General features: G+C 43.8%; 3 protein-coding genes across 3 annotated transcripts; 1 reads left to right on the plus strand and 2 right to left on the minus strand.

Annotated features, from left to right (window-relative positions):
• Nucleotides 1–2,390: 2,390 nt before the first annotated feature.
• Nucleotides 2,391–2,597, minus strand: EDB93DRAFT_1094058 (uncharacterized protein; the record flags this gene model as incomplete). Its single annotated transcript, XM_041446566.1, has 1 exon — nt 2,391–2,597. A coding segment is annotated over one exon (207 nt), but the record flags the coding sequence as incomplete, so codon positions are not given.
• An 83-nt stretch (nt 2,598–2,680) lies between these two features.
• Nucleotides 2,681–3,224, minus strand: EDB93DRAFT_1058419 (uncharacterized protein; the record flags this gene model as incomplete). Its single annotated transcript, XM_041444786.1, has 2 exons — nt 2,681–3,046; nt 3,111–3,224. Coding segments are annotated over 2 exons (480 nt in total), but the record flags the coding sequence as incomplete, so codon positions are not given.
• Nucleotides 3,225–5,988: 2,764 nt separating this feature from the next.
• EDB93DRAFT_1107954 (uncharacterized protein) lies at nt 5,989–7,868 on the plus strand (the record flags this gene model as incomplete). The annotated part of the gene is made up of 7 exons (XM_041447780.1): nt 5,989–6,113; nt 6,174–6,428; nt 6,834–7,251; nt 7,288–7,373; nt 7,512–7,532; nt 7,765–7,770; nt 7,799–7,868. The coding sequence occupies 7 exons, from the start codon at nt 5,989–5,991 to the stop codon at nt 7,866–7,868; spliced, it is 981 nt and encodes a 326-aa protein (XP_041302629.1).
• Between the last annotated feature and the right edge of the window lie 5,634 nt (nt 7,869–13,502).

The raw sequence follows: 13,502 nt of genomic DNA on the forward strand, positions 1-13,502 counted from the left end.
GCCTCAATGAGATGGATCAAGCCCCCACACAAGCGGTCCCATACCCAAACAATGGCCTTCACCACTATCCAGGTCAACAACGTGAACACTGCCAACAAACTGATTAAAGACGGCCTCTACATCGACCACCACCTGGTACATATCAAGAAAGACCTTAAGGAACCAATCTGATGTGCTAAATGCCAACGACATGGACACATCGCCCACAACTGCAACATCAGCAGAAACATCTGCGGCACATGCGCCGACAACCACCGCACAACGAACTGCAATGCCTACAGGACCCTCTGATGTGTCAACTGCCACAGCGACAACCACACCAGCTGAAGCAGAGGTTGTCCAGAGTTCAAACAAAAGTGTGACGAACTCAGTGCTAAGTACCCCGAAAACTCTCTGCCCTACTTCCCCACCTGCAAAACATGGACTCACACTACCCTTCCTCCCAAAGCAGCTACCTCTCTGGTTCCCTCCATCTTCAATGTCACCACAGCAATCACTCATCAGATCCCTCAACTTGCCCATAGCCCATGTCTGAACAACCAGATCCAACACCCACCCGGCTATGCATCTAGCAACAGAACCTCAACAACTCTTGAGCAGCACAAGAATCCATCCTCAACAGCCCAACAGCATGAAACTGGGACATCCTTGCCCTTCAAGAAGCATGTGAAGACCGACTCCGCAACACCAAATCCAACAGACAATGGCACACCCTTTACCCTACCCAACACTACACTCACCCAAAACAGAAGACCCGCGCCGTCACCCTCGTCAGCTCTGCACTCAACACGAATGACTGGAAACAACTATCATTCCCCTCCTCCGACGTAGTAGTCATCCAATTCTACTGCTCCTTTGGTAAATGCACTCTTTTCACAACAAAACACACCATCCAAGCCCTCGACGACTTCCTCTCCACCAACATCGCCCTAATATGCCTGACCATCAACAACCACATGATATGGCTTGGCGATTTCAACCACCATCACCCTCTATGGGAAGAAGAAAGAAACACTCACCTAATGGACTACAATGCCACACAACCTCTCATCGACCTCATTGCAGAATACAGCATGAACCAGCCTCTCCCAAAAGGCCAACCCACCCTCCAGTCGCAATGCAACTAAGAACCAAGAGAATATTCTGGGTGATCCGCAGAGTCGGGAAACGGCTCCTAACTACTGGATGATGATTGCTATGGGTCACTACAGAGTATTTAAGTAAGTACGTAGAAATTCGGAAAACTACAGGCGAAGATAGTAGCGATATATTTCGGGTCCGATGTCCTATGTAATAAGACACGAGGTGCTGCGGACATGTAATAATGTGGTCCGAATGTCAGAAAATGTGCACGGGAATAGCTACGCACCTAGTGAGGCTAGTTTGGATGGACAAGACACGGGATGGACAAGTGCACGCGAAGTGCAATCGGCCGATGCGATGTCCGAAGGTCCGATGCGCCGGATCCGATATGGAGTGGCTCGGACATGTGCGAAAGTGCGTCGGACATGTGCGCATATGTTTCGGGTGTTGATGTGAGTATGAAAATACGTGGTTTCGAGCCCAACGCCGCGACCATCGCTACACTGAACTCTGAATATTGAGTGTCAAGTTCCAAATATTGATTACCAAGTTCCAGATATCGAGTCCCAATTACCGAGTTCCGAAATGTCGGGTACCAAGTGTCGAGTACCAAATGTTTACTGCCGAATATTGAACTCTGAGTTCCGGGTCTCCATTACCAATTCCCAACTCCCAGAACATAACTACCGAGGTCTGAGTATTGACACCCGAGTGCCGAGACCCGATTACCAAGGTCCAAATATCAAGACCCGAGTGCCGAGACCTGGTTACTGAGCTCCTGGCCTTGATGACTGTCGATAGGATCTGAGTCTAAATACAATGATAGCCATCACCCCAGTCCCATTTTCAAATTTGTACAGGAGTATTCATACTTACATTTCTTTGCTTCTCTGTGCCCTTTTGACTTGTAGGTTCTTTTTGCAACAGACTGTTCTTCTTAGCATTGCCTAGCGTAAGGTCGATGATGTCTTCTGCGCTACTCCAACCCAGGGCCGGCCTTTTGTAACTGCACACCACAACTGAATCCCCACTCCCTCGCACTGAATGTGTTGGTGCTTGAGTGTCATCAAGGGTCCAGATATTGTGTCCTGATTACCGAGTCCTGATTATCGACGTCCGGATATGAATTTCCGAGTTGGCTTTGATGAACATCGATAGGACCTGAGTCTAAATACAATGATAGCCTTCGCCTCAGTACCATTTTCAAATTTGTACAGCAGCATTCATACTTACATTCCTTTGCTTCTCTGTGCCCTTTTGACTTGTAGGTTCCTTTTGCAACAGACCATATTTCCATGTAACAAATATTACAGTGAAGACTCAATGGTTACTGTGAGTCTGAACTTAGTTACATACCTGGTGTCTTGTGGTGCGTCCTCCCAGTCCTCTGGTAAATTATTTCCAGGATGAGGACATGCCGGACAAGATACAACACATTCTGCAGCAGAAGTTGCATTGACACCGCTGGGATCATGGCCCCTTCCCGCTTGCTCGAGTCCTTTGAGGTTGCGCCATTAACAAACCATGTGCATGAATGCTGAATAACAATCCTGGAATTGCAGTGAGCAGAAAAACTGATGATATCAATGAGGTGATGCACCATAATTGGTGTGATACCAGTATTATCTGTCTGTCTAGCAATACTATGATACAACTCGTATGCAGAGACCTTTGATTCAAATGTAAGTAGGTGAAAGAACTCCATGGGTGCAAATGTGGCAGCAGTATGAGGACTTATTGCTGTAGCTGGAAACCATTGTGCACGAATAAGCTGCTTGTAATGGATTTGGGCCGTCTCACAGCCACAAATATCCAGGCCGATTTCATGAATACCATGGACATCTATAACAACAAAATCATCGCCAGCAGCACACTCAGGATTGTAACACTTCTCTCCTAGATTGTGGCCCAACTGGACACACAAGCCAAGCAGCTTCAGAGAGGCTTGCACAAAAATGTGCCACTCCACTCCTAAGGGCGAGTAAGTTGTCAAGTGCTGCAGCTGAATTGATGCTTGATAAATGTACCTCGACTCTATGGAGTGGATTATGTACATGCTGTTGAAGCATACATGAACGACACACCATTTCTGCCTCAAAGCAATCCCAGCAGCGGTAAAGTAATGGTTCTTCACCCTTGCAAGCACATACTTCTCAAGGGATTTCATCACCATGGCCCTCTAGACAGATCATCTCATCTAGGTATGAGGACTGTTCTGGTATCCACTGAAGCAAGGGAATATTCTGACAAACAAACATTAGCCTGAAAACTAAGGAAGGTGCATTTCCAGTAGTATACACACCAGTATTTTTTTTTCTTTTTTGTGGAAGGTATTGAGTCCACATTCTCAATGGAAGGGTTGTTGGGTTCGCTTGGTAGTGTCTCATCCCAGGCATCAAAAAATCGTTCAGAGCACTCGGGACTTGGTTGCGGCACTATGTCAGGTTGAGAAGTCATAAATGTTGTTCGTAAAGATAGAGAGCCATCATCACAGACGGCAAAAGAGTGATGGCAAAGATACTTTGAGTTGTCATCTGAGCATTCTATATATTGTCTGAGTCGAGGTTTTTTGGATGGTCATCCACATTTCATTCTGCTGCCAGAAGACATAGTCAACACATGATTTGTCAGCATATCATGGGCTCAAGACCATCTGGAATCAAAAAGAGCCATGTCCACTGTCACATGCAATGAAATCAAGTTACATTGGTGCAAAAATATACTAGATGATTTACAATTGTACGGAGGCCACTCAATGGAAAGACTCAGAGATGATAACCCTTCTGATACATTAACTCCCCCATAGAGTGAGCAACGCAGAGTTCTGAAATCCCCTCTACATCGAAGTAGAACTTGATGTCTTCCAAATAAGCAAGTGTGGTATTGAGATAACGACAGACTGTGTTAGCAGCACTAAACTCAGCTGCTAAGGAACCACAGAAATTATGGATTTTGTCTTGAACAGGGATGGCTTGATTGAGTAAGTGTCAGACTTTGGCTATCATATCCGTGACAATAGTTTGATCACCATTGTCAGCGCAGTCATCTGTGTATGTAATGCTTTTTACGAACTGAAGCAAGAGTGCCTCAGTGAATGTGCAAGGTTCATCAATCAACGACAACATGTCATCTTTGATCCTTTTTATAGCAAGCAGACATTCCAGAAGATCTGATCTGTATCTGTGGGTTATTAATTTCATGTTCATTTTACTTTCTATTTATAAAATGACATATGGTGTGTTGTCATCGTTCTCCTCACTAGAATTGCCTAATGTCTCCAGCTCATCTTCATCTTCATGTTCATCGGAGTCATAGCTATGCAGGGCTTTTGTGATTGCTTTCTGGAGCTCTGATGGCCCCGTGTTCTGTTCAACACAAAGTTGTCTCCACCAGCTTAAGATTCTGTCTCTATTCCTTCAATTGGTTGACCAGTCAGGTACGATTGGACACAATTAATATGAGTGATTAGTCTTACTTTTCCTAATGGTGTTGGTTTTTTTCACGACTTGCTTGCCATTTTGCCTCAAGTGTCATATGAATAGGAGGATGTGGCATAATTTTGGTTGCAGAGGTTGTAGCATTGTGGTGTGGTTGGTAGAAAAAGGTTGAAAAGAAGCAGTAGCTTCTTGAACCATGGCACGGAGTCATACCTTTGATAGTAGTCAGACAGAAACTAATAATATTATACATAGCTAACTATCAATACAGATACTGATCTACGATATCATAATACAGTTAAGCCTTGAATTGAGGCAATGGCTTGAATTAGGTTCCTGTTATATGTTAGATATGCGCACACCATGAACATAGACACTGCAGACAACCTAGAACTTGGTTTGTAGTCGGACCAAAACTGTAGAATGACAGCCACTTAATAATGCAAAACTACCACTACTTACTAACTTCTAACTGTACAAGCTGCTGAGGCATCTCTCAAGCAATCATTTAACTGTGTTTATTTCCCAATCTCAAAGTTTCTGAGATGCTGCTGTTATATTTTAACTATGAGAACAACAATGACAGTAATGGTGTATAGGCCCCAGTGCTATACAGGGTACATAGATAGAAATTTAACTACCTAAATCTTGTATCAGACACACTTCGATGGTCCATGCACCATGCACACCCCAAACGAGTGCTTCAATAGCCTTCATTCTCTTTTTTATTTCACTTGCCCATTGACACCTTGAACAAAAACCATGGGTGTTATTAAATATTCACATAATGGTTATGTCACTTACAATGAATAGTAGATGGCACCGCCGAAGTGGGCTACCCCCAAAGAAGAAACTTTCTTTCAAGAACACTCAGCTAAATACCAAGTATGTCAAGCAAAGCACAACTATACTGGATTTTGGAAGCCAGTATTCGAAGAATGGTTCAAAAAATTCCCAGAATGGCTTCACATCTATCCCCCTCGATGTTGAGTTCACAGTCAAGCAAAAGACTGTGGTTGGCAAGGCTGTCGAAAACCATCAACAGGTACATGACTGTAATATTCTTAGGTCAAACACGCGCCCTTATGAGAATTGTGACATCAGCAAATCATAAATAAATTCAAAAATGATATGGGCTCATCTAAAGTCAACTGTCACAACAAAAACCGCAATAATAGAATGATGACTGCAGATGTGACGACAGCGGGCACATGCACGAGCACATCCCTAATGACAGCCGTAATTAGTAGAAAGAGTATGGTTGCCCAGATGATGAGCAACACGAGACCTGTCCGCGGTCCACAAGCAACAGAGGTGTTCTCAAAGTTGTTCTTCAACAATATAATCAAGCCCACTCTTGATCTTGCCTTCTCGACAGCAAAAGCTGAGGCAGAGGCAAAGACTGCAGCTGAGAAAACAGAGGTCAAGATCCCAATCTAAGCTAATGGTTATCAGAAAGCAAACCAGCATGCTGTATAACTCTGCATCCGATGACGTCAAACAACATGTAGCGATGTTCATTGAAGAAGCAAAGCAAAAGAAGAAGACAGAGTTGGAGGAGACAAAGGGCACAGAGGTGGTTGACCATCAAGTGTCAGTTGAAACTACACATTGGCATGAGTACCAGTGCTCACCTGCAACTTGCATCTACAGATATATTGATAGACTCCCTGGTGCTCTCACAGAATTCTTCAATGAGCTTCAGAGGCTTACCGGTTATGTTTTCACAGTCCTTATGGGTGGCCCAACACCAGCCATGGGAGGGAAGATTGTCGTCCAGAGTTTTCATGTTGGTGCGACTGAAGTTGGAAACCAGTTCGACCAAGTATATCCTGAGTTTGACTCAGGGATCATGCGGCCATGGAAAGAGTTCACCAAGTGCATGTTTCATAAGTCCGAGTCTGACCTGTGCGTTAAACCAAATTTGGAATGTTCCTGACTTGTGCCTTGATAGCGGTTGCAGCAGTAAAGGAACAAGGAAGTGTTTATAGTGCAAGTCAACATTCGACACTAGAGCCTGAGTTATTGAAAGACGTCGACAGCACCTATGATGTATCAGAGATGGTAGAAAAATTCCCACATGATATCTTAATGGTGTCCTCCATATCATTCCCTCATAAATCCGAACCGCTCGGATCCTCGTCTTCTCAGTCTCCATTATCAACAATGCCCCCATTATGTCCTTTGCATTCAGCTTCTCCGATGCGCTTGGATTCTGATGCTGTCTCTTCGATGCGCTTGGGCTCCAATGTCATCTCTTTGATGCTGGCTGCAGAGGGATTCTATGAGTTCTTGAGTACATACGGGACTCAGGAAATTCCACAAATACATGATTACTGATCTTATCACAAAGGATGTCATGGTTCCTGTCGAGTCCCATTCACAAGCTCCCTCCATTCCTGTCAAGTCACATCCACGGGCTCCTTCCAAGTCTACCTCCATGGAGCCTTCCACATCTGTGGAGCCTTCCCTCATGTCCACATCCACAGAGCCTGCACCTGTGTCCACCTCAGTAGAGCCTTCCCCCATGTCCACATCCATAGAGCCTGCACCTGTGTCCACCTTGGCAGAGTCTGCACCCGTGTCCAGCTCCACCTTGGCAGAGCCTACACCCTCCAGTAAGGTGACCGTGTCACTGATTGTCGGTCCCACCTTGGCAGAGTCTGCACCTGTGTCCAGCTCCACCTCGGCAGAGCCTACACCCTCCAGCAAGGTGACCGTGTCACCAATTGTCAGTCATGGCAAATGAGTTCGGCAAATTTCCAAGCGCAATGAAATTGCCAACTCAATTGGGTCAGAAATTGCCAGCTCAAGGAAACGGGGGAGTTCTACTGTAAACGGTGCTTATAAGAAGTAAGTCATACTCAATGCTAACACTCTGGAGCATTCAAAACTAATTATATTTGTACAGGAAGCAAAAAAAATGTCTAAGTCGTTACATACACTTCCTTTTGATATCAAATATCTTATCTACAATATGTACTTATGTAGTTGCATCCCCGACTCGCCACAGTTAGTGGGAGAAGGGTTTTGTCACATGCAAATTTAGTGTTTCTACCTTTCATGTTGGGTGTTTAAAGTGAAACATGGAACTATTGAAAATTGATGACTTGACATAGTTGACGAGTGCTGACTGTAAGGTCCATGTGCAAAATCTAATTTCAAACATGGCTGAATGAGCTACAATGTATCGGATACATCACTTTAGTATGATCATAATTGTTAGCCTACTTAATACTAATAGTAATAAGTGAGTCAAAACGACTTGGATGTATCAGATACATCACCTCAGTAGTAGAGAAGGGCAGGCTGCCACTGAATGGATACATCAGTATGATAGCCCATTAAAACGATGTATTGGATACATCACCTAGATGGTAGAGAAGGAACAGGTAACAATTAACCTCTTTAACAGCAGCAAGTGATTCAACAACTCAGATGCATCAGATACATCACCTAAATGGTAGAGAAGGACAACCTGCCACTGAATGGATACATCAGTATGACAGCCTAACAGCAATGTATTGGATACATCACCTGAAATGGTGAAGGATGAGTACATAGACCTGGAAGCACCTGCGCTCGTACAACCTGCCAAATGGATACATCAGTAGGATAGTCAGTATGATAGCCTAACAATAATGTATCAGATACATCACCTAAAATAGTGAAGGATGAGCACAAAGACCTGGAAGTACCTGTGCTTGTATGATCCGCCGAACGGATACATCAGTAGGATAGTCAGTATGATAGCCTAACAGTAATGTATCAGATACATCACCTAAAACGGTGAAGGATTAGTACAAGGACCCAGAAGTACCCATGCTCGTATGATCTGCCAAACGGATACATCAGTAGGATAGTCAGTATGTAGCCTAACAGTAACTTATGTATTGGATACATCAGCTAAAACCACGCTCATATGATCCGGCGAACAGATACATCAGTAATGATAGCCTAACAGCAATTTATCGGATACATAACCTAAAGTGGTAAGAAGCGGAATGGGATCCTCCTCATGGATACATCACTGTGGTAGCTCAAAAGCACCTGCTCATTCACCTCATTAATGTATCCTATTTTTCTTGGTCATTACAATACATTATATGTATCATTATGACTGTATGGACTGTCAATTTACAAAGCATTTATTTCAAGCAACATTGCCTTCCAACTGGCATGTCTAATGGAAACAAAACTTTTATTTGCATAGGTTAAAATACACATGCAGAAAAGGACTGGCGGAAGGTTTCCAAATATTTGATACTGACAGGTAACCGAAAGGCTGCCTTTGAGGAACGTGCTAAATTTAATTCTTTGCAACTGAGATGCTGTGGGTGAACCTTAGACTTTTTCTCAAAAGAGATGTCAGAAGTATTGAGATTCAGAATGGTATCAACACATTGGTCTTTTGTATGCAAACAGATGATCAATCTTCGCCTTGCAATATCCAAGAACATCTGGGTTGATTAAAGGCTAGGCTTGTTTATATTATTTTTAGCAGATGGAAAGGCTAACATATATGCGACGTACAAAGTATGTTATTATCTAACCCTAGGATGAGCATTTAAAGGGTGCAGTATCTACCATTGCAACTCGCTTGAGAAAATGATACCCTTTTATTTGCCTTTGACAATAGGATTCATTGTCAAAAATTGCCACTGGTGAAAGGGTAAGAAAAGGCTGAAGACCCCAGATACTTACTTAATCTACCAAGGTCAATGTTTGTTCTTGAGGACTTAAATTTGAGTGACGCCGCCCATGTCTTCCACAAATATTCTCATTTTTCTGCCCATTAGCAATAGGATACATTATATTACTAGGCCCTGCATAAGTAATGCTATTCATCCTGCATAACAGAATAACATGGTTCCATCTCCCCATGTGATTTTCTCTATCGAAGTGTGCTAGGGTCACAATTATTGCCAGCCATGTATTCATTCCGTGTGGTGACTTCCATGTGAGCTCTCTGCACACCTCTGAAACTCAGCATGGCTCGACAACCTAGCAAATATAGCAAGAATTCAAATAGGCTCTGAATGTGGAGTCAAGACCGAGATTTCGGTCATCAGAAGCTAACATGAACCACAAATCAGCCTACATGTCGCACAAAATGAGATCCTCTTGCTTACCCATCAGCCCCACTGCATGACACCCATGGGTCTGACAACCCATCGAACCCGCGGAAACCAGTCGACCCGAGACTTCGGCTGAATTTACATGGCGGATGTGCGATTGTTTCATCCTTAAGGGTCTTGTCGAAGGAAAGGAGGGAGGGGTGCACCTAAAGGAGCCAAACCCTGAGCCTGAGCCATACCAGATGACAACATCTGTGAAAGAAGGGCTGACCAAGCCACCACTCCAAACCATTAACATGCCCTGAAAAGGAGGCAATGCTGTCTGAAGTTAAAGGGTATGAGGAAGACCCATTCTTCAAGACCATCCTGGATGCACCTAAGTCCTATAAGAATTTTGTCCTGCAGGATGGACTTCTGAGGTTGCACCTGCAGGATAGGGAGCTGCTATGCATCCCAGACATCCTGGTGGGAAGCAAAAATTACGTGAATTGCTGATAGACCAAGTCCATTCATTGTTAGCACATTCAGGCACAAAAGACCTGTCTTACCTGTGGGAATACATCTGGTGGAAGACACTGGTATCTGACGTATGAATGTTTTGCACATCGTGCCGAACCTGGCAAAAGAGTAACCAAAGGCCGTATGGGCTGCTAGTTGGTGGCTGTGCAGATGCCACAATGAGACTAGTACCAGATCTGTAGTCCAGAGCTGTGATTGGGTCACCATCTCTGATAGAAATAGTCAAGTAAATAATCCAGGTATTGTTATCTCACAATGCCCATCTGGTGGTGGAGTGTGAGGTTAAGAGCACTGCAATCAAAGATTGCTACAAAGTCTGCTGAGGCACAGCTAATAATTTAAAGGGGGTCTCAAAAAGAACAAGATTAAACAAACCATATCGACATCCTCGAGTGCTATAAAGTAAACCCTCCTCCAAGTACTAATAAGTTGAGTTGTTTGCTGTCCCCTTCAGACAGGTGACATAGACTCTGAACGTGAAGGATCTGGCTCAGCATGTTGCGAACCTGAGAGATGAGTTCCGGTGAAATATAGCGTTATGGAGGGATTTGTATCATGTTGGAATTTGGCCAAGCAAAGGATGACTCTTGTTTGCTGTAATTACTAAGCAATAGCACGGCCTCCTACTACTATAGTTGCTGGTTCATCCCAGATTTTGAAAATGCAATAGAGTCGTGCCTCTCCCGTGCATGTAAGACACTTATAAGATCATAAATATTTACATTCAGTGACATCCAGGTGTTTGTATATATATAGAGCCTACAGATATATACCGATCAGCCAATCACCATGTCTACATGTCCTGTATGTCATCTCAAATTTCATGACACAAGAGTGATACCCTTGGTCACACCATGTGGTTTGTTTGTTTTGTCTCAGCTAAGTTGCAACCTGATCTCACTAACAAAAAAGTGTACTAGGACATCTGTTTTGTGCTATATGCATTAATTCTCAACTGAAGCGGCATCCCTAATGCCCTCTTTGCTGCCAATTTGTTAGCCAACAATCACATCTAATTTGCTTGTACCATACTTTCGAAAATGCAATATGCCATCGGTAGTTTAATTGAGTGAGCTATTATTCATGTATTAATAATGTTCACAGGTGTGCCCATAGTTCTACTTGTACATTCAAAGAGTATATCGACTTAACTGAACCCACTGTGAAGGTGGTCATTGATTTGATGGATGCAGAGGGTCACTACCAGTAGAAGTGAGTCATCAAAAACAGCCTTATATACGGTCAGCTGGACTGATAGTGCTGCATATCAAGCCAAGTGCAATGGACCCTACATTGGTAGGGACATGTTGACGTAGTGTATGCTATTACTAAGTCTAGGTAAGATTAAGGACATCAGATAACAGACTCATATGACACCTGTAATTAGTAGCCCCAAGGCTGGATCGAGCCTCAATGTAACCCTCCACTGGACACAGAAAGATCATCAAAGCACTCAAACATGCGAGATAAGTTAGTACCTTGGACAATACCCTACAGATCATGGGCGTGCATTTATGCCTCTTCTCATGGAGAACCATCCAATTCGCCAACCTGCCAGATCCTAAAAACAATTCTCTTGTTTGAACAGCTAGCACTGACTTGACGCCCATGATCGATGGAGATTTAGGCATAGAATCTTTATCATCTGGGATCATCCCAGTTGTAGGGATAGGGATGCATTGTGCCGCAACATGCAGGCTAGACAACAGGGGCACTGGATCCTTGCGCTGAGGATTTGAATCAAGCTCTTCTATCTTTCATGCATCTGACACATGTGTTGGCTTGTGGTGATTAGGTATGGGACCATCCTGAATGCATGGATCTGGATAGAGATGAGTTACAGGCGAAAAGAAACATGTAATGTAAGCGACACACCCATGCGGACACCACATAAAGGGGACATGTCAGTATGAGTGAGCCAAGGTTCAATAAAATCTGTTTGTATGGCTTGTGTCCCAGCTTAATTCTAGGGAAGTATGAACAGTGCATCATGCTTGGCTTGATCCTGATGACTACCTTCATCACTGCTTGCACGACAGGTCTGGCGTGCCAATGCAATGTAGAGCGATGGCTGCAGGCTCTCTACACAGTGGTTGTCTCGAGATCGCAATTCTGGTTCTTCTCAGGCAGGCAAACAGGTTAATTTTCTCCTTGGAGAAGTAACAATGTCTCACGGGTGAGTTGCCAGACAAATACGACATGATGACCGTCTTCATTTGTGTTTGTTATAAACTCTCCAGAAAATGCCAGAGAGCAAACCTGTATATCTGTGGTCGGTGTCTTACAGAACCGCACAAATATCATCACAAGGTGCACACAAAATTATTGAAGCTTTGACTTACTGCCAGAGCCTGTATGTTTGCTGCGCATGAAGCCATTAGTATATATTTGCACAGAATTTCCATTGAAGGGAGTTTTAACACTTACAGCATCCTGATTCGATTGACCACAATAAATTAGTAGAAGCTGATTCTCAGAAGAAAAGCTTTCCATAGCCATCGGGCGCCACCAAGTTTCTGCCTCCATTGATGAATGCCGCTGAGAGAGGCCGGTGGTTGACAGCACTGACATGGAATTGAATGGAACAAGATGTATGCATGGTGATGTCAACCATATCAAATCCAATCTTGATATTATGCAAAAGAAGCCTGTCCCTGGTGGGTGACAGGACCGTGGATGAGCTACAAAATATCAGTGGCAAAGTTATTTAAAATGGCATTGCAGGCACCTGTTCTTGTAGTACTCATACATTATATACTGTAGCACAACAAAAAGTCTCATACATAAAACATTGTCATGACAAGGCCCAGTACCTCAAGTCATACATCAAGGGGAGGCGGGAGCGATGCGATAAACGATAGGCGGACACATGAGTGCAAAAGGCAAAGGGCAAGATGTGCAACACGAAGGTAGTGCGCACGAGTGAGTGCAAAGTAAGGATGAGCAAACAAGATGAGAGAGAGATGAAGCAAGACTACTGTTAACACCCCAACTAAGGTTGGCTGATGCTAAGGCAAAGGGCGGACAACTAATGTGAGAGACTTAGATAGTCACTGCACTCAACAAGTAAAATTCCCTTGTATCTAAGGACACAGAGAAAGTGGGCGGAAAATCGACCCGGAATATAGAGTAGAGGGATAGTATATGTAAAATAATTAAGCATCGCTAGGCACGCAGGTCCGAATTAGCAAGCTGAACAGGCTATAAATAGTACATGAAGTATGTAACAGGGTCTCGGCTGTGCACAAAGTGCAAACCTGAGCATTAGTGATGGAAAACAATTAGTCAAAATGGGAATATAGTGAGAAAACGCACCAATGAACATCTAAGGACATGGGGAGGACGGACGGACGAGTATGCGGATGATGTGAGGGCAGACATGTGG

The sequence above is a fragment of the Suillus bovinus genome (assembly GCF_016758785.1).
Source record: "Suillus bovinus strain UH-Sbo-P2 chromosome Unknown EDB93scaffold_90, whole genome shotgun sequence".
NCBI lineage: Eukaryota > Fungi > Basidiomycota > Agaricomycetes > Boletales > Suillaceae > Suillus > Suillus bovinus.